Source organism: Mobula hypostoma, chromosome 22 (assembly GCF_963921235.1).
Source record: "Mobula hypostoma chromosome 22, sMobHyp1.1, whole genome shotgun sequence".
Classification (NCBI taxonomy): domain Eukaryota; kingdom Metazoa; phylum Chordata; class Chondrichthyes; order Myliobatiformes; family Myliobatidae; genus Mobula; species Mobula hypostoma.
This window is the reverse complement of record NC_086118.1, coordinates 20206612-20227539: the sequence shown is the minus strand read 5'-3', so window position 1 is coordinate 20227539 and position 20928 is coordinate 20206612. Positions and strand designations below refer to the sequence as shown.

The 20928-nt window shown below is 40.2% G+C and overlaps 1 protein-coding gene across 1 annotated transcript; it reads right to left on the bottom strand.

Moving 5' to 3' along the window:
- Positions 1 to 464: 464 nt before the first annotated feature.
- On the bottom strand, positions 465 to 20312 carry LOC134336490 (phosphoinositide-interacting protein-like). Its single transcript, XM_063030758.1, has 2 exons — positions 20118 to 20312; positions 465 to 2958 (listed from the first exon to the last, which is right to left on the bottom strand). Exon 2 carries the CDS (start codon positions 2920 to 2922, stop codon positions 2521 to 2523), a length of 402 nt encoding a protein of 133 aa, XP_062886828.1. The 5' UTR covers positions 2923 to 2958; positions 20118 to 20312; the 3' UTR covers positions 465 to 2520.
- Positions 20313 to 20928: the final 616 nt, after the last annotated feature.

The window sequence follows — 20928 nt, the reverse complement described above, 5'->3', positions numbered from 1 at the left end:
TCAAGATTATTTTTTCAACTTTGTCTCAATCTTCTTCAGCTCTTTCAGTCTCCACATTTTACACTTTCACTTTTATCTTTTGATTCTCCTTACTAACTATAGAATATCCTGGAATATTTAATTCCCATCTTTTGTCACTCCACAGTCACAATTCCATAATGTTAATTAGACCATACTCATGACTTCATAGGCCAAATGGCCGAATTCTGCTCCCATGTCTTATGGTCTTGTATCCATTCCTGCAATTGGAGCTGTTAATTCACCTACCATTTTGTTGTTGCGTGACTAAGAGGTATAGATTGAGCATCATATTTTTCATCCATCTCAATTGCTGGTAGCTAAATCACCCAATTCATTTAAGATACATTAGAAGCCTAGAAGTGCTGGGATCATGAAGGTGCTTACTGAATGAGTATGAAAAACACACAGAGAAAAACTGTGCTAATGACCTATTTCAGGTTTATTTCTGCCACATTCATGCACAGTCAAGATCCATACCTTTGGAGATACTTTTAGTGCAAAATTTTATGTTATTGGAACAGTCACAATTAATTACTGCTAAAAAGAACATCAAATGCTGATACTAAGATTCAATAAACTCTTGCCAAAAAGGACTAAACCTTTGTGTATATCCACACAGAAAGCTCTGACGGAACTCTGAGGGTCAAGCAGCATCGATCGAGGGAAATGGAAAGCGGATGCTGCCTGGCTTGCTGAGTTCCTTCAGTGCTTTACCTGTTGTTCTAGGTCCCAGCATCTGCAGTCCCTTGTGTCCTCGTAACGCTTGAGCCTGTTTTCATAATTTGTATAGAATTTAGGATCACTGTGGAAACCTAACCATCCTCCTCTTTACTGCTTATGGTTAAAATCACGCTCAAAGATTTGCAAAAGGTATTCTTTGTTAGATTTTTAAAAAAGTAGATTGATGACTTAGCACCCATCACTTAATATCTTCCCTGATTCCAAATCATTACTGAGAGATTCTCAGTCAAGAGTTAGTCAACCATTTAAAGTGCTCATGGTGAAGAAAGTGGTGATAACTAATCACATAAAGGGAAAGTAATATCAGATGTTATTTATAGTTCCTAAATTGAACATGATAAAGAAGGTACTCTTTCATAAGCTATCTCTTGCACAGTTCTCATGTTGGACTCCAGCTAGGGAATGGGGGAAAAAAAGAAAATGATAACTTTTAGTTGGCAAAAAAAGGATGTGAATAACAGAAGCTGTCACTTCTACCAATATGATTAAAATAAGGTATGTTTGGCTCATTTATCCTAAATGGAAGAATTCCCAAAGTTATTGAATCCATCTATGGGAATCATAAGAGAAATATCAAATTATAATCCTCTTTATGTTTAAACTAAATTTAATTATATTTATCATTTTACAAAGATTATGTCCTCACTTAGCTGAATTTTATTGAACCTCAGTAAAAGGAACACATTTAGCTTAACCTTTCTTTGCCAATGACGTAAATAAATCATAGAAATGATTCTCAAATTGTGTCTATTTTTACAAAACATTGTTTTTTTCTCCCCCAAGGTGAAAGATGCTTTCAAAATGTAATTTGCTGATGTTGAAAGATGCAATTCTATCTTCATATTCCTTGAGATTACCTTTACGGTATGCTCTATGTAATGTACAATCACTTGCATATTTAAAAATTAAGAGCTGAGTTAGCAGGAAATGTAGTGCAATCCTCATCAGTTACAAATCCCGATGGGTATAAAGAGTTAACATAAGGTTCGCTTTGACAAATTCACTGGAAAGCAAGTAATTATAAGAATGGCTCACACTTTACATTTTGCAAACACCTTCCAATGAATTAAGGCAGGTTACTAATATTTGAGTGCAATATTTGGTTTTGTTGCATTTCTTCTATCTCAGAATGACGCCTAAAATTATGCCCCACTGTACGACTTTGTTCACACAAAAGACATGCACATTTTCTTCCTTGCTATTATGGAGTAATTGACTTAATTCGATAATATTTACAATAACTTTATATTATCAATTATAATTCATTACTGGCATAATTTATTTTACAGCTTCTGAAACTGTTCATTGCAGAGTAAATAACACTGTTTGAGACAGCAATTCTTGGAGTCTCATTTACTTGTAAGCTAGAACTGAATGACCCTAAAAAGCCATTGTTAAATTTCTGATCAAGTTCCACAACGTTGGACATGAAATAGAATCTTGAAACCGTTACTGTTCCACTTACTTCAGGCGATAGCAAACAAATAAAATATTTCAAAAGCCACACTGTGACTTTATTCCATATTTTATGAACTTCCCCTGTGACTATACTTCAAAAATAAGTATATAATTGATTATAAAGTTCTTGGGATATCCTCAGATCCCAAAAGGTGCCTATAAAATGAAGTCTGTCATGTTCACTGAATCCAAAGCACATATATACGGAGTGGTTTATCATCTCCATTAATTCCTACAGGTCCACATAAATATATATATTATTGTGAAGGTATCCAAGAATCTCTGTTGTGCCATTTTACCTCACAAGGCAAACAATGGTGACCTCTGCTTCCTGAAATATCTAGACACAGACTTCTTTTGTTGCTTTTCTTTGAGAATAGGAAGCCAGACCAATCCAAATACAAGAAACATTATCCCAAGCGACAGAAATGCTGGCCCCAGTATATTGCATGTTTTCTTGGTGATCTGTGCAAAGTACAAGCCAGTTGCAATGGAACCCAAAATGAAAAATGCTCCTCCAATCGACATGACAATGATAGGTTTGTGATAAACTTCCCAGGCTGTCTGTGGCTCTGAGGTCCAAATGGATACACTTCTCGAACTGCTGTAAAAAGTACTTCCTGCACGACTAGTCAGTAGATCTTTGGACTCTGAGCACAATGGCATGCCGAGATTCGTGTTCTCAGTTGAACTTGATTTCATCTCTGTGTCCGGGGTGGATGCCAGCTTTCTCTGTATCTGTATTTAAATAAAAATGCATTATTGAAGATGAGCAGCAGAGAGTAATATTATTTTTACAAGAGCAGCATTTTGATATATTTCCAAATATCTAAAATTTTTCAAACATTTAGAGCTGTGAAAATAAAGAATTATGAAGCAGGTCACTATCAATGCTCATTTTAATGGTGAAAAAATTCTTCTGGAGACCAACAAAAATTAAATTCCACATATTTTCAAAACACAATGAAGAAGATGAAATGATTGGGAAAGAACTTGTGAAACACTATAATGAAGGCAAAAAGAATCAATAAAATTAAGCTATCAAAGAAAGTGAAAGAAAATAATAAGATTCTTTACAGGCACGTTGATTAGAAAGCAGAGACAGTGTGATATAAATAGGACAACCAAAGAATGAACGCTGTTAAACCGGGCAAAGTATAAACTTGGAGAGTTTTCTGGAGTTCTAAAACCTCTACTTCTTCCTTGTTTCCTTGATATTCTTGAACCTAAAACATTTATTTGGCTTTAGCTACTTTCTTTTGTGCTCTGGAGACTTCCAACCTTGTAAACTCCTGATACTCTCTTTGGAAAGTAGCATCAACTATATCCTCCAGTTTGCTTTTTGATCCTCCTGTGGCTGATACTAGGGAGGGCAAAGGTCGCCTTTAAGCACAGTTTAATTTATGCTTTAAGTTGCAATTTTATAACTCTGTTGATAGTTTTACAAAATGCTTAACTTCAAACTTACAAATTTTGAATTCATTTAAGAGTTAGTACATGGCCAGTTACATCTGAGATATATTTCAGTTTTGATGTGGTTTTGTCAAATCTTAAGTCCTGATGAAAAGACACTGACTTGAAACAGCTGTTCTCCTCTTTCCACAAATAATTCAGAATCTGTTGAATGCTTCTAACAATTTCTGTTTTATTTCAAATTTCTATCATCCCTATTACTACCATGTCAGCTGCTTGGATAATATTTACCCAGACGACAGTGGCGGATGTGGTTAAACACTTTCAATGTAATGTTCTTAATGAACTTAAATGCCGGCTGACATAAAACAGGGATGGTTGATTAATGTAGGTGCAGCCTGTTCTGAGTAATTGACTTCTGAGTTTGCAGTTCTAATGAAGGCAAAGCAGTCTCTGGTGCTGCTGTGAATGTGTAAAACTGATAGTTATTTCTGATTTCTGCACATGGGCAATTCAAAATGGAGATCTGGAAGTTGTTCTTAGTCATACTGGGCATCTATGCAGAATTTACAATTAGAGTCAGTGCATGGCAAGAATTTCCACTTTTTAAGTAATATTTTCACTGCAAAAATCATTGAAAACATTGAACGAAATACAGTATAGCTGATACTTAATGGTGGTTGAAGTCATAATTACTACTGAAAAATCTCACCAACCTGAAAAACTAAATTTGTTTAAAGGCTTGTTGTGATATTTATTCTTTTACTAACTCCATGAATTGTTTGGAATGTTTACTCTGTTTCTGCAAAACAATGAAAAATGCATTACAAACCCATTTTCTTTTTCCTTTCTGATTTAAATCTTAAATCTGATGGAGTCCTCAGCTTGCTTAATGCCTCTACATTTGCTGATTCATTGTACTACTCAATGAAGCACCAAACTCAAAAGCATTGATATAGAACAAGCATTTTGCATATTTCAAATTACATTTACTAAATCTTTGCCAAAGCAAAATTCCAGGCTGGTATAGATTTAAGCAATCTGCAAAAAAATTTATAATCTCAGCAATTCTTATTCATTTGCCAATTCAATAAATGCTGAAAGGCTGACTATTAGGATGAGGCTTTTTAGTAATGACATGAAATAATATATCATTGTGATTTCAAAATAAAGAACAGGAAAGCTACTTCAGAATCTGGGTTAGCCTTACAGCCTTTCATCTCTGTAACTCAAGTGTTGAATCTAGTACAAACTGATAAGATGAAAGTATGATGTCTTTGATGTCTATCAGAGTTAAATGCGAAATGGTTCAAGTTCCAGGCAGTGGTAACACACTTACTTTTGCTTGTGAATTTACTCTTCCCATAATTTAGCACAAATTACCATTCAACTGACAGTCTAAAACTATTTTAACACGGAACTAAAGGTTTATAAAAAATAATAGAGCAAACTGGTATACCTTCACTGAGAATCCTCTCCTTTGATCTGAAGTAGGGCTGATGGTTAAGGCAGAGTAAATGGAATTGTACATTAGATATTTGCCGAGTAGCTGAACAGAGTATGCTTTTCTGAACTGTGTCTAATGTTTATGTTTCTTAACTGTGATATCCTTTAATCTGAGGAGTCAAAAGAAATGCAAAAAACTTGATTGCTACATACAGAAGTATCTGAAGTGTGTTACCTCAATACAAGAAGCATCAGGAACAAAGGTGATGAACTGAGAGCTTGGATACATACATGGAATTATGATGTAGTGGCCATTACAGAGACTTGGCTGGCACCAGGGCAGGAATGGATTCTCAATATTCCTGGATTTCAGTGCTTTAAAAGGGATAGAGAGGGCAGAAAAAGGGGAGGAGGGGTGGCATTACTGGTAGGGATACTATTACAGCTACAGAAAGGGTGGGTAATGTAGCAGGATCCTCTTTTGAGTCAGTATGGGTGGAAGTCAGGAACAGGAAGGGAGCAGTTACTCTACTGGGGGTATTCTATAGGCCCCCTGGTAGCAGCAGAGATACAGAGGAGCAGATTGGGAGGCAGATTTTGGAAAGGTGCAAAAATAACAGGGTTGTTATCATGGGTGACTTTAACTTCCCTAATATTGATTGGCACCTGATTAGTTCCAGGGGATTAGATGGGGCAGAGTTTGTTAAGTGTGTCCAGGATGGATTCCTGTCACAGTATGTGGACAGGCTGACTAGGGGGAATGCCATACTAGATCTAGTACGAGGTAATGAACCGGGTCAGGTCACAGATCTCTCAGTGGGTGAGCATCTGGGGGACAGTGACCACCGCTCCCTGGCCTTTAGCATTATCATGGAAAAGGATAGAATCAGAGAGGACAGGAAAATTTTTAATTATGAGGCTATAAGGCTAGAACCTGCGGGTGTGAATTGGGATGATGTTTTTGCAGGGAAATGTACTATGGACATGTGGTCGATGTTTAGAGATCTCTTGCAGGATGTTAGGGATAAATTTGTCCCGGTGAGGAAGATAAAGAATGTTAGGGTGAAAGAACCATGGGTGACAAGTGAGGTGGAAAATCTAGTCAGGTGGAAGAAGGTAGCATACATGAGGTTTAGGAAGCAAGGATCAGATGGGTCTATTGAGGAATATAGGGAAGCAAGAAAGGAGCTTAAGGGGCTGAGAAGAGCAAGAAGGGGGCATGAGAAGGCCTTGGCGAGTAGGGTAAAGGAAAACCCCAAGGCATTCTTCAATTATGTGAAGAAAAAAAGGATGACAGGAGTGAAGATAGGACCGATTAGAGATAAAGGTGGGGAGATGTGCCTGCCTGTGGAAGTGAGCGAGGTCCTCAATGAATACTTCTCTTGGGTATTCACCAATGAGAGGGAACTTGGTGATGGTGAGGACAATATGAGTGAGTTTGATGTTCTGGAGCATGTTGATATTAAGGGAGAAGAGGTGTTGGAGTTGTTAAAATACATTAGGATGGATAAGTCCCCGGGGCCTGATGGAATATTCCCCAGGCTGCTCCACGAGGTGAGGGAAGAGATTGCTGAGCCTCTGGCTAGGATCTTTATGTCCTCGTTGTCCACGGGAATGGTACCGGAGGATTGGAGGGAGGCAAATTTTGTCCCCTTGTTCAAAAAAGGTAGTAGGGATAGTCCGGGTAATTATAGACCAGTGAGCCTTACGTCTGTGGTGGGAAAGCTGTTGGAAAAGATTGTTAGAGATAGGATCTCTGGGCATTTAGAGAATCATGGTCTGATCAGGGACAGTCAGCATGGCTTTGTGAAGGGCAGATCGTGTCTAACAAGCCTGATGGAGTTCTTTGAGGAGGTGACCAGGCATATAGATGAGGGTAGTGCAGTGGATGTGATCTATATGGATTTTGGTAAGGCATTTGACAAAGTTCCACATGGTAGGCTTATTCAGAAAGTCAGAAGGCATGGGATCCAGGGAGTTTGGCCAGGTGGATTCAGAATTGGCTTGCCTGCAGAAGGCAGAGTGTGGTGGTGGAGGGAGTACATTCAGAATGGAGGATTGTGACTAGTGGTGTCCCACAAGGATCTGTTCTGGGACCTCAACTTTATATGATTTTTATTAACGACCTGGATGTTGGGGTAGAAGGGTGGGTTGGCAAGTTTGCAGACGACACAAAGGTGGTGGTGTTGTAGATAGTGTAGAGGATTGTCAAAGATTGCAGAGAGACATTGATAAGATGCAGAAGTGGGCTGAGAAGTGGCAGATGGAGTTCAACCCGGAGAAGTGGTAGGTGGTACACTTTGGAAGGACAAACTCCAAGGCAGAGTACAAAGTAAATGGCAGGATACTTGGTAGTGTGGAGGAGCAGAGGGATCTGGGGGTACATGTCCACAGATCCCTGAAAGTTGCCTCACAGGTGGATAGGATAGTTAAGAAAGCTTATGGGGTGTTAGCTTTCATAAGTCGAGGGATAGAGTTTAAGAGTTGCGATGTAATGATGCAGCTCTATAAAACTCTGGTTAGGCCACCCTTGGAGTACTGTGTCCAGTTCTGGTCGCCTCACTATAGGAAGGATGTGGAAGCATTGGAAAGGGTATGTAGGAGATTTACCAGGATGCTGCCTGGTTTAGAGAGTACGCATTATGATCAGAGATTAAGGGAGCTAGGACTTTACTCTTTGGAGAGAAGGAGGATGAGAGGAGACGTGATAGAGGTGTACAAGATATTAAGAGTAATAGAGTGGATAGCCAGCGCCTCTTCCCCAGGGCACCACTGCTCAATACAAGAGGACATGGCTTTAAGGTAAGGGGTGGGAAGTTCAAGGGGGATATTAGAGGAAGGTTTTTTACTCAGAGAGTGGTTGGTGCGTGGAATGCACTGCCTGAGTCAGTGGTGGAGGCAGATACACTAGTGAAGTTTAAGAGACTACTAGACAGGTATATGGAGGAAGTTAAGGTGGGGGCTTATATGGGAGGCCGGGTTTGAGGGTCGGCACAACATTGTGGGCCGAAGGGCCTGTACTGTGCTGTACTATTCTATGTTCTATGCTCTAAAACATATTGAATAATCTGTCCTGGGTCCAGCACATCGATGCAATCACAGGGAAGGCAGGCCAGAGACTTTATTTTCCCAGGAGGTTTGGCATGTCACTGAACAGTAAAAATTTTCTACAGACACACTTTAAGTATCCTGACTGGTTGCATCTTGGTACAGTAATTTGAAAGTAAGAATCTTCAGAGAGTTGGATATATTCAGCCCGATATGTCATGGGCACATCCTTCCCCACCATTGGTAGTTACCACGTGAGGTGCTGGCCCAAGAAGGTAACATCCATCATCAAATATCCCCACCATCCAGGACATTCCATCTTTCGCAGCTACTGTCAGGCAGGAGGTTTAGAAGCATGAAGAACCACACCACCAGGTTCAGAAACAGCTACTTCTGTTTAACCGTTTGGTTCCTGAATCAATTGGCACAACCCAATCACTACAGTAGGATAACATTATGAATACTTTGCACTTAAATGGACTTTTCTGTTTGTTCTAGTAACTGTATTTCTTGTAAAATTGGGTATAATTTATGCTTTCTTGTGAATGCTGCTTATGTGATGTTATCTGCCGTTATTGCTGCTGTAAACAGTTTTTCAGTGTACCATGCATGCATATACTTACGCATATGACAGTAAACTCAAATTTGACTTGACTTTGATGGCAAAACTGGTATAATAAAACAATTGTCTATGAAACACTGAGTCTGACTCTGCAACCCAGAAGGGAAGGTGGGGGGGGGAAGAGGCACGCTGTGGTGATAGGGGATTTGTTAGTTAGGGGAACAAACAGGAGGTTCTGTGGATGAGAACAAGATTCCCAGATGGAATGTTGCTTCCGGGTGCCAGGGTATGAGACATCTCAGATCGGGTCCTCTGCATTCTTAAGCATGAGGGTGAGCAGCCAGAGGTTGTGGTCCATGAAGGTACCAATTACGTACCTAGGAAGAGGGATGAGGTTCGGCAAAGTGAGTTCAGGGAGTTAGGTACTAAGTTAAAGGGGTTGGGGGGACCTCCAGAGTTGTGATCTCGGGATTACCACTTGATCTGCTATTAGGGAAAGAGACAGCGCAGGTGATCGAAGTTTGTGCTGGGAACACTTTTCATCTAGTGATCACAATGCCATTTGTTTCGAAGTAAGTATGCAGAAAGATAGGCCTGGTTCGCAGGTTGAGATTCTAAATTGGGGAAAGGCCAAGTCTGATGGTATCAGCAATGATCTAGTAAGTGTAGATTGGGAAAAGGCTGTTGTTTGGCCTTGCTAAGTGTACTTGGTAAGTGAGAGGCCTTCAAAAGTGAAATTTTGAGAGTGCAAAGCTTGTGAGTGCCTGTCAGAATAAAAGGTAGAGATATCAGGGGTAGGGAACCTTAGTTTTCAAGAGATTTTGAAACCCTACACAGATTACAGAGGAGGTGGTGTTTGCTATCCTGAGGCAAAATAGGATGGATAAATCCCCAGGGCCTGACAAGGTGTTCCCCCAGACTCTGTGGGAAGCAAGTGCAGAAATTGCCAGGGCCCTAGCAGCTTAGCAACAGGCGGGGTAGGAGAATAGCCAATGTTGTTCTGCTGCTTAAGAAAGGCTCTAAAAATAAACCAGGAAGTTATAGGCTGGTGAGCCTGACATCAGTAGTGGGAAAGTTATTAGAAGGTATTCTAAGGGACTGGATATATAAGTATTTGTATAGACGTGGACCGATTAAGAATAGTCAGCATGGCTTCAAGTATGGTGGTCATATCTAACCAATCTTACAGAGTTTTTCAAAGAAGTTACTGGGAAAGCTGATGAAGGTAAGGCAGTGGATATTGTCTTCCTGGACTTTAGCAAAGCATTTGACATAGAATAGAAACATAAAAAAACCAACAGTACAATACAGGCTCTTTGGCCCACAATGTAGTTTTATACATATAAAAAAATGGAAAAGGTTATATGTGTGAAAAAAGTACATGATAATTGTGAACTCCTTATCCAAATAAAAATAAAATTAAAAAAAAAGAAATTACCTAGGGTACCCATAGCCCTTTATTTTTCTAAGCTCCATGTACCTATCCAAGAGTCTCTTAAAAGACCCTATTGTACCCGCCTCCACCACAGTCACTGGCAGCCCTTTCGACGCATTCACCATTATGCGTAAAAAAAACTTTACCCCTGACATCTCCCCTGTACCTACTTCCAAGCACCTTAAAACTGTGCCCTCTCATGTTAGCCATTTCAGCCCGGGGAAAAAGCCTTGACTATCCACACGATCAATGCCCCTCATCATCTCATACACAAGGTTCCACATGGGAAATTGGTCAAGAAGGTTCAGTCACTCTATACAAGATAAGGTAGTAAATTGGATTAGACATTGGCATTGCGTGAGAAGCCAGAGAGTTGTAATAGACAGTTGCCTCTGTGACTGGAGGTCTGTGACTCGTGGAGTGCCACAGGGATCAGTGCTGGGTCTGTTGTTGTTTGTCATTTATATCAACGATCTGGATGATAATGTGGTTAACTGGATCAGCAAATTTGTGGATTGGAGGAGCAGTGGACAGTGAGAAAGCCTATCATGGCTTGCACAGGGATCCAGACCAGCTGGAAAAAGGGGCTGAAAAATGGCAAATGGAATTTAATGCAGACAAGTGCAAGGTTTTGCACTTTGGTAAGATCAACCAGGGTAGGTCTTACACAGTGAACAGAAGGCACTGAGGAGTGTGATAGAACAAAGGGATCTGTGAATACAGGTCCATAATTTATTGAAAGTGGTGTCACAGGTAGAGAGGGTCATAAAGAAAACATATTAGCCTTCAGAATTCAGAGTATTGATTACAGGAGATGGGATGTTATATTTAAGTTGTATAAGACACTGGTGAGGACTAATTTGGAGCATTCTGTGCAGTTTTGGTCACCTACTTATAGGAAATATGTAAATAAGGTTGAAAGCACATAGAGAAAAATTTCAAAGATGTTGCTGGATCTGGAGGATCTGAGTTATAAGGAAAGACTGAATAGGTTAGGACCCGACGCAGACTGGGAGACTGCTTTGCTGAACACCTACGCTCTGTCCGCCAGAGAAAGCAGGATCTCCCAGTGGCCACAAATTTTAATTCCACATCCCATTCCCATTCTGACATGTCTATCCACGGCCTCCTCTACTGTAAAGATGAAGCCACACTCAGGTTGGAGGAACAACACCTTACATTCCGTCTGTGTAGCCTCCAACCTGATGGCATGAACATCGACTTCTCTAACTTCCGCTAAGGACCCACCTCCCCCTCGTACCCCATCTGTTACTCATTTTTATGCACACATTCTTTCTCTCACTCCCCTTTTTCTCCCTCTGTCCCTCTGACTATACCCCTTGCCCATCCTCTGGGTTCCCCGCCCCCACTTGTCTTTCTCCCTGGGCCTCCTGTCCCATGACCCTCTCGTATCCCCTTTGCCAATCACCTGTCCAGCTCTTGGCTCCATCCCTCCCCCTCCTGTCTTCTCCTATCATTTTGGATCTCCCCCTCCCCCTTCCACTTTCAAATCTCTTACTAACTCTTCCTTCAGTTAGTCCTGACGAAGGGTCTCGGCCTGAAACATTGACTGTACCTCTTCCTAGAGATGCTGCCTGGCCTGCTGCATTCACCAGCAACTTTGATGTGTGTTGCCCTCTCATGCTTGCCATTTCAGCCCTGGGAAAAAGCCTCTGACTATCCACACGATCAATGCCTCTCATTATCTTATACATCTCTATCAGGTCACCTCTCATCCTCCATTTCTCCAAGGAGGAAAGGCTGAGTTCACTCAACCTATTCTCATAAGGCATGCTCCCCAATCCAGGCAATATCCTCGTAGATCTCCCCTGCACCCTTTCTATGGTTTCCACATCCTTCCTATAGTGTGGCGACCAGAATTGAGCACAGTACTCCAAGTGGGGTCTGACCAGGGTCCTATATAGCTGCAACATTACCTCTCGGCTCTTAAACTCAATCCCACGATTGATGAAGGCCAATGCATCGTATGTCTTCTTAACCATAGAGTTAACCTGCATAGCAGCTTTGAGTGTCCTATGGACTAGGACCCCAAGATCCCTCTGATGCTCCACACTGCCGAGAGTCTTGCCATTAAAGCTATATTCTGCCATCATAACTGACCTACTAAAATGAACCACCTCACACTTATCTGGGTTGAACTCCATCTGCCACTTCCCAGCCCAGTTTTGCATCCTATCAATGTCCCGTTGTAACCTCTGACAACCATCCACACTATCCACAGCACTTCTAAACTTTGTGTCATCAGCAAATTTACTAACCCATCCTTCCACTTCCTCATCCAGGTCATTTATAAAAATCACAAAGAATAGGGGTCCCAGAACAGATCCAGGAGGCACACCACTGGTCACCAGCTTCCATGCAGAGTATGGCCCATCTACAACCACTCTTTGCCTTCTGTGGACAAGCCAGTTCTGGATCCACAAAGCAATGTTCCCTTGGATCCCATTCCTCCTTACTTTCTCAATAAGCCTTGCATAGGGTACCTTATCAAATACCTTGCTAAAATCTGTATACACTACATCTACGGCTCTACCTTCATCATTTGAAAAGTTGGATTGTAAAGTTATGGGCCAAAGACAAGCAAATGAAGCTAGTTTGGATAGGACATCTTGATCAGTATGGATGAAATGGGCTGAAGGGCCTGTTTCTGTGCTATATGACTCTATGACTATGGCTCAATTTATAGGAGTATATCTGAAGAAACCTAATGATAAACTACTCAATTCTTTTATTGTTAATGAATGTAACTCACCCTAACATTGTCAATGTTCCTTTTGATATTTGATAAGAACATATCAATGTTTTTCAGGTTTTCAAAGATTATATAATGTTAATTTTCTTACAAAATATGTCACATCAGAGTTAGTAATATTGAAAGTCATTTGCTTGCATTTGATGTTGTTACTGTTTTAATCAATTACACTGTTCCTGCTTTAAAATTGTTATACATTATTTATGAGAGAGAAAGTGAAGTAGATTAGGTGCAAAAATAGGCAAAGAAACTCTAAGGATTGAGCAAAAGAAACAAGTTGTAAAAAAAATGCAGCAAATATATAAGTGATTAAAACAAATAAATGTACCACAATATACAGTATGTAGCTGAACAATTTGTTTCAATATAGATGAATCTATGGAGACACATTTTGCTACTCTTTGGAAGATAAGACCCTAAAAGTAGTTGCACAATACTGTAATTCAAAGGGCAAGATATGCATATCGCTTAAATTGGTGAGACAGAATAAAAGGGCTTTAATAACCAGACATTGCGGTAATTTCTGTGTGGCTAGAGTTGAATTGTAGAGGAGTTAAAGTTATGTAACAACTCATTTATACCATGTTTGTAATCCTGTGCACATTTCTGGTCAACATTATAAAAAAGGATAAGGAGCAATATTTCTGGTACTGACTTGATATACTTAAGAAAAAAATTGAATCAAATTGTGCCGTTTTTGGTAAAATCAGAAGAGAAAAGTGATTGATGGAGATTTTTTAAATTATTAGAAAATATATTGAAAGGCTAGATACAGAAACGCTAAGTATGCATGGAGCAGGCGGTTGGCATGGTAGGGAGTCAAAAACTTGGAGTATTGACCCGGACAAATGGAATAGGAGATTTAGGAGAGCTGCATTGCCAGAGAGTGATTAGAACATGGGTCTTGCTAATACCGGATATTGTTGAGGAGAGTAGCATAGATGCTTTTAAGGGGAAGCTACATCAGCAAATGAGAGAAAGAACTAAGTTTATGTTTGATTGAGTTAGATGAAGAAGCTTGCGAGGAGCTTATTGAAAAAAAATAAACCAGTTTGGCCACTTTGTCTGTTTCGGGTCAATGCATTTGTGTAATTAGAACATATAACATAACATAAATCTTCAGCGCACAATGTTGTGCCGACCATGTAACCTACACTAGAAACTGCCAAGAATTTCCCTACCACATAGCCCTCTAGTTTTTAAGCTCCATGTATCTTGAAAGACCCTATTGTATCCACCTCTACCACCTTCGCTGGCAGTGCATTCCACACATCCACCACTCTGTGTGTGAAAAACTTACCTCTGACTTCCCCTTTGTACTTACTTCCAAGCACCTTAAAACTATGCTTCCTCGTGTTAGCCATTTCAACCCTGGGAAAAAGCCTCTGACAATCCACATGATCAAAGCCTCTCATCATCTTATACTCTTCTATCAGGTCACCTCTCATCCTCTGTCGCTCCAAGGAGAAAAGGCCAAATTTACTCAACCTATTTTTCTCATAAGGCACGATTTCCAATCCAGGCAACGTTCTGATAACCCTCCTCTGCATTCTCTCTATAGTGGTGAGGTGACCAGAACTGAACATAGTATGCCTGAAATGTCGACTGTACTTTTTTCCATAGATGCTGCCTGGCCTGCTGAGTTCCTCCAGCATTTTGTGTGTGTTGCACAGTACTCCAAGTGGGGTCTAGCTAAGGGCTTATATAGCTGTAATATTACCTCACGGCTCTTGAACTCAATCCCATGGTTGATGAAGGCCAACACACCATACACCTTCTTAACATTGTCAACCTGCGCAGCAGCTTTGAGTGTCCTATGGACACGGACCCCAAGATCTTGCTGATCCTCCACACTGCCAAGAGTTTTACCATTAATATTATATTGTGTCTTCAGATTTGACCTACCAAAATGAACCACTTCACACTTACCTTGGTTGAACTCCATCTGTCACTTCTCAGCCCAGTTCTGCATCCTATCGACGTCGTGCTGTAACCTCTGACAACCTTCCAGACTAGTCACAACACCCCAACTTTTGTGTCACCAGCAGACTTACTAACCCACCCTTCTACTTCATTTATAAAAAAAATCACAAAGAGGAGGGGTCCTAGAACAGATCCCTGCGGAATACCACTGGTCACTGTCCTCCATGCAGAATATGAACCATCTACAACCACTCTTTGCCTTCTGTGTACAAGCAAATTTTGGATCCACAAAGCAAGGTCTCCTTGGATCCAATGCCTCATTACTTTCTGAATGAGCCTTGCATGGGGAACCTTATCAAATGCCTTACTGAAATCCAATATACTCGATATCCACTGCTGTACCTTCATCAGTGTGTTTTGTTACATCCTCAAAGAATTCAATCAGGTTTGTAAGGCATGACCTGCCCTTGACAAAGCCATGCTGACTAAACCTAATCAGCTTATGTCTCTCCAAATACTCATAAAACCTGCCTCTCAGGATCTGCTCCAATAACTTGCCCAGCACTGAAGTTAGACTCACTCCACTTCTGTAGAAAAAATTGGAATTGGTTTGCAAGTTTCTGTGACACTAGTGTTATAAGCAGGCAGTGAGAAAGCAGATGTATATATGATATATATTATCAAATTTTGTAGCAAACTCATCCAAACAACTTTCATGGAGGTGATTCTTCCCTTCTGGCATAAATTAAAACTGTGCAGGTAAGAAGCTGAAAGCAGTTTGCCAATTTTCTTAACTTAACTGCTATTCTTACATATGAAGGCCTGAAAGTGATATCTTGTGATAATCATACATGCAATGATTATTTCAGAATTAATTATCATTAAATGATATTATCACTATGCATTGTATTTTAGCCACAAAAACCCATTTGTCTTGAGCCAGTTGCAATATAAGCAGGTCGAGAACATCAGAATATAACTACTCAAGTAACATCATGCCTTAAAATACAAAAAGATTTATTATTCCTTGTAAGCCATATCTGTTTCTGGTTATTCAACATAGATACAGCATTTTAGATAAGCTATGAAGGGAACAGGAAATTGGTAAATAGCTACTCTTAATCAATTCTAATCTGCTTTCACTGTTGGAGCTTCTGGGTGTGGAATGATATAATTAAAGAAGGTGGACTGCTTATCGTCAAATTTACTCAAAAGCTAGCAACTCATACTGAATAGTGCACTCAGGCAGAAAATTGCCATATGCATTGTTGGTACAGAAATTTCTGAAAATTTTAATGGATATCAACAAGCCCTGGCTATAATGCTCACTGTGTTTTAATTATAGTTAAAATGTATGTACAAATCAGAATCAGATTTAATATCACTGGCATATGTCATGAAATTTGTTAACTTTGCAGTAGCCATACAATGCAATACATGATAAATATTAAAAAAACTGAGTTACAGAGGTGTGTGTGTGTGTGTATATATATATTAGTTGTTAAAATAAGTACGCAAAAACAGAAATAAATAAAATAGTGGGGTTGTGATTTTATTTGGAAATCAGATGTTGGAGGGGAAGAAGCTGTTCCTGAATCACTGAGTGAACGCCTTCAGGCTTCTGTACCTCCTTCCTGATGGTAACAATGAGAAGAGGGCATGTCCTGGGTGGTGGGGATCCTTAATGATGGATGCCGCCTTCCTGTGACACTGCTCCTTGAAGATATCCTGGATACTACAGAGGCTAGTACCCATGATGGAGCTGACTAACTTGACAACCTTCTTTGATCCTGTCCAGTAGACCCTGTACCAGACGGTGATGCAGCCAATCAGAATGCTCTCCATGTCAGAATAACTTAATTTTGTTTTCTCTACTGGTCTCATTAACTTTGAATCTCTTACAGGGAAATTTTTTTACAAAGTGAAACAAATAGATGTTAACACCATTTAAGAGCTGTAACGGAGATGTCAGCATTTCGATACCAAAGATTTGCCCTCCTTCAGCAGGTGCAGTTATTTGTTCTTGATCTATGAAGTGTAATGATACAGTATATAGGATAGGTGACTTTGAATGAAATTTAAAAATGTGATTGATCAAATGTTAGATTGATTCACATTATCAGGGAACTAATAAAATTATATGCCACAAATGAATAATCATTAATGTTTTTAAGTGTCCTTTGGTTAATTGAATTCATTTTCTACTGAGCATGGCTAGATGTTGTTTGACCTACACCAAAGAGGAATTCACACAGAGCCTCATGTTCTAGCCAAGAATAAGAAGCAAATTTTTACAGCTAAGTGTCTGCAGATAGGCTTTCAAAGTGTTGATTTGACAGCAATTAAAGCCATAGTGTTTTCAGTTTTGGCAATTTTTCTTTAATTTTCTTTCTGAAATTATTAGATAACTAAATGCTAATTTTCTGAAAGCTGTGAACAACTGCCTATACAAATGGGGGTAGTGACAATTGATGACGATTGCAACTCAAACAGCTAATAGCAATAATGAGCCAATGAAAACTCAACGTGCACAATTAACATAAACCATCAAGTCAATTTCACAAGTTTACAATATAGATAAATCCCTATAATGTTCTAGGTCAGCGGTTCACAGACTTTCTAATGCCATGGATCTCTACCATTAAGCAAGGGGTCTGTGCTTACCCCTTGCTAACCAAGTTAGGAAACCCTGTCTAGGTTAATAACCGTTTGGAACATTTGCTGTACACAGTCTAAGCCATTGGGCGAAGGCTGAAGGATTTACAATAATTCAGATTTTGGACTACGCCCCTGGAAAGTAGATTCTAACAATCTTTCCAATTGTAAAAAATCCCCGGAAGTACCTAAAAAGGCAACAGCAAACAGCAGATTTGAAAGTGTTTTATAAATGCACTTTGTATTTTATTGATGAAAAGGTTTTTCTTCAATTGACTTAATTCTCCTTTCTATAATTCGCCATGTTATGGGTGCTATACAAACACAATATATCATAGTTGCAACACGGCCTTGTTTTATAGAACAAGGAACTTTCAAAAGACTAAAGTTCTGCACAATTGGCATGAATTGTTTATATGTTTAAGACTTAATCTAACTGCAGAGAAAAGTTATATAAAAAGATTGAGCTTTGGCATTGTCAAATTTAAATCACAGTTCTTATAACAATGTCCCTGTATCGATTAAAATACAGGCCCTACCTTATATTGACTTAAGATTTAGATCAATAGTCATACATTTGTAACTGAAACATTTCCAATTTGGTAACACCTTCAGGTACTTAAGTATGATAGAAAATCCAAGTGCACCTGGAGTCAAACAGTGTATCAGTCACAATGATATACAAACAATGTAAGAAAGACTGTGGGCGATTCCAGTATTTTCTGCAACAAACCCATTGTTTATTACTAACTTTTATCCACTCCAGATTGGGATCACTTTCTAGAGTGTACATGTTTGTGAATTATCATATTGTCAATGATTTGTCCATTTACAAAATACCTTTCAGATTGCATCACTTCCATCTTGGGTTGATAGAAATTTGTCCCTCAGCCTGTGATTCCTAGCCACTGTTTAATTCTGCAATAGAATACTGACAACTCCTGGGCCACCTTCCGACTCTTTCTTCCCCTTCATCATGACCACTTAGATTTGCCTCTGTAGTGTAGCATGACCCAGTTCATCAATTGGTACCACCATCACTCTTAACCATTTTATCTTCAAGTTAATGCTGTCCTGGCTAAACTCTATAAACTTGTCTCTTTGCTTTTCCTCTCTCAATCTCCTAAGGCCCATCAACCCGTTTAAGCAGCTCCCTTCAGATCGACTCGTTACTTCTATTATAATTGTTCAACTCTTTTAAATCTAAATTCTCTGCATTATTCCGTATGACATCAGAGTTGTAAAGAATGGATCTGCATGAGCAGTGTGCAAGAAATGATTTTCAGGGTCCCTCAATACAAGTGACAACAATGAACAAAATTACCAATTTACAATTTACTTCATACTCCAGTAAGTGGCAAATTTAAAATTCCTATCCTTATTTTCAAGCTGCTCTAAGGAATTACTCTTCTATTCTCAGTAACCTCCCTCCAATCTCCACTGCTGAGAATTCCACCATTCCCTAGCCTCTTGGGAACCCCAGGTCTCTCCCTTTTCCCTTCTCCCCATCACTCACCATTACTGTCACCTTGTCAGTTCTCTTCCTAAATCTCTTCAGCTATTTCACCCCCGTTGGGACACTCCACATGAACAATTCGGCAGAGTGTGACAAATCTTATCTCACTAGAGCAGAAGTGCCAATTGTTGCTGGCATGGTACCGTTTCTCTGCTTCCCATCCAGACAACATCTATTTCTCAGATATAAATTGATTGGGGTGAGGGAAGCCCCACCCCCAACACACACAATGTGCAATTACACTCCTGGTAATTAGCTAACACCGCTGGGCACGTCACATATCGATTTGCTCTGTAAAAGTGCTCTAAGTTACCATTTATTTTCCACTCTCACGGCTCGCCATTCTTTTGGGATTACTGTATCCCATGATTTATTGTTGGAGTTGTGGTAGCTTTGGGCGCGGCTTCTCGTTGCCAGTTGGTTTTTATCCGCTTTCTGCCTCTATATAAACATTTACATTGAGTGGCGGTGCAGCTGCTCCGAGCTCGACACAGCCATTGATCGGGACTTCGCTTGTGTGCAAACTCCCGAAGAGTGCTTTGCAAAACCCTCTTATCCCAATGCGTAATGCTGCCCACAAACACTACAGTTGAACACAAATCTGGAGAACTAACCGCCCCTTTTATTACTCTATAATCTGTGTAGTGCCGCGTCTGAAATTTCTTTAATCGCTCCGACCAGACGCTTGAGCTACGGTCAGCTCCCAGTTCAACCACCCCTGTTCTGTCACCCCACCTGCTCCTCCTTTTCATCTTCACCCCCACTTCCCGAACCTCTCAGCCTCTCCCAGGTTGATGAATGAATCACCGTGACAACTGACAGTGCGCTCTCAACTTCTGGATATTAAACGTAAAGGGGAAGTTACAATCTGGCGCTTTGATTCAAACACATTTTAACCATTTCAGATCCAGTGTGTGTGTACTAGTCAAAAGTCGAAAATAACGATTACAGCAACACAGCCGCTTGTAATTTAAACTCTCCTTACATTTCACGTGTTTTTGCGCTTTTTTATTACTACGGATTTCATCGATCTCGCTCTTCAGTTACCACTCAGCTTCCTCACACTCGTCAGTCTCGTCCCGGTCTTTGCGCCCCATCCCTCTCGACCGGTAGTAAAGATACTTGCCTTCACTCCTTCCCAGCTCTGACACCTCTTTCCGCCGGGCGCTCGCGTTCTCCTTATCCCAGGGTCCCGTCTATGGAAAGCCCCAAAACGAAGTGAGATTAAGGCTGTGCCTCCTCCTTGTAGTTTGTCATTGGAAACATTGCTCTCCGTTAAAGAGCGACAGATGTATAACAGCGAGAATTCATGATATGAATAGCGACAGGCAGATCTTTTACCGGGGCGGGAACTGAATTACATCATCGCCAGGCTAAACGTCAGATTAGAAACCACAGCTTCAGTGCAATTTTTAATGCACTGATTAATTCATATCATTAGAGGCTAGTGTTTGCTGCGTAATTCACAACTTTTCTATTCATAAGCTATATTGAAAACAAGGAAAATGATGCATAACATTGGAGACTTTTTTATGCACATTAATGTTTCTAATAAGAAACAAGAAACTTTCCTCAGCTTTATTCTCATTATACGCTCCTTCATAGAACCATAGAAACCATAGAAACTACAGCACAGAAACAGGCCTTTTGGCCCTTCTTGGCTGTGCCGAACCATTTTCTGCCTAGTCCCACTGACCTGCACACAGACCATATCCCTCCATAGACCTCCCATCCATGTATCTGTCCAATTTATTCTTAAATGTTAAAAAAAGAACCCGCATTTACCACCTCGTCTGGCAGCTCATTCCATACTCCCACCACTCTCTGTGTGAAGAAGCCCCCCCCCCAATGTTCCCTTTAAACTCCCCCCCCTCACCCTTAACCCATGTCCTCTGTTTTTTTTCTCCCCTTGCCTCAGTGGAAAAAGCCTGCTTGCA

Excerpts from the sequence above, each read along its gene's own strand:
- LOC134336490 (XM_063030758.1), bottom strand. The coding sequence starts at position 2,922 with ATGAAATCAAGTTCAACTGAGAACACGAATCTCGGCATGCCATTGTGC.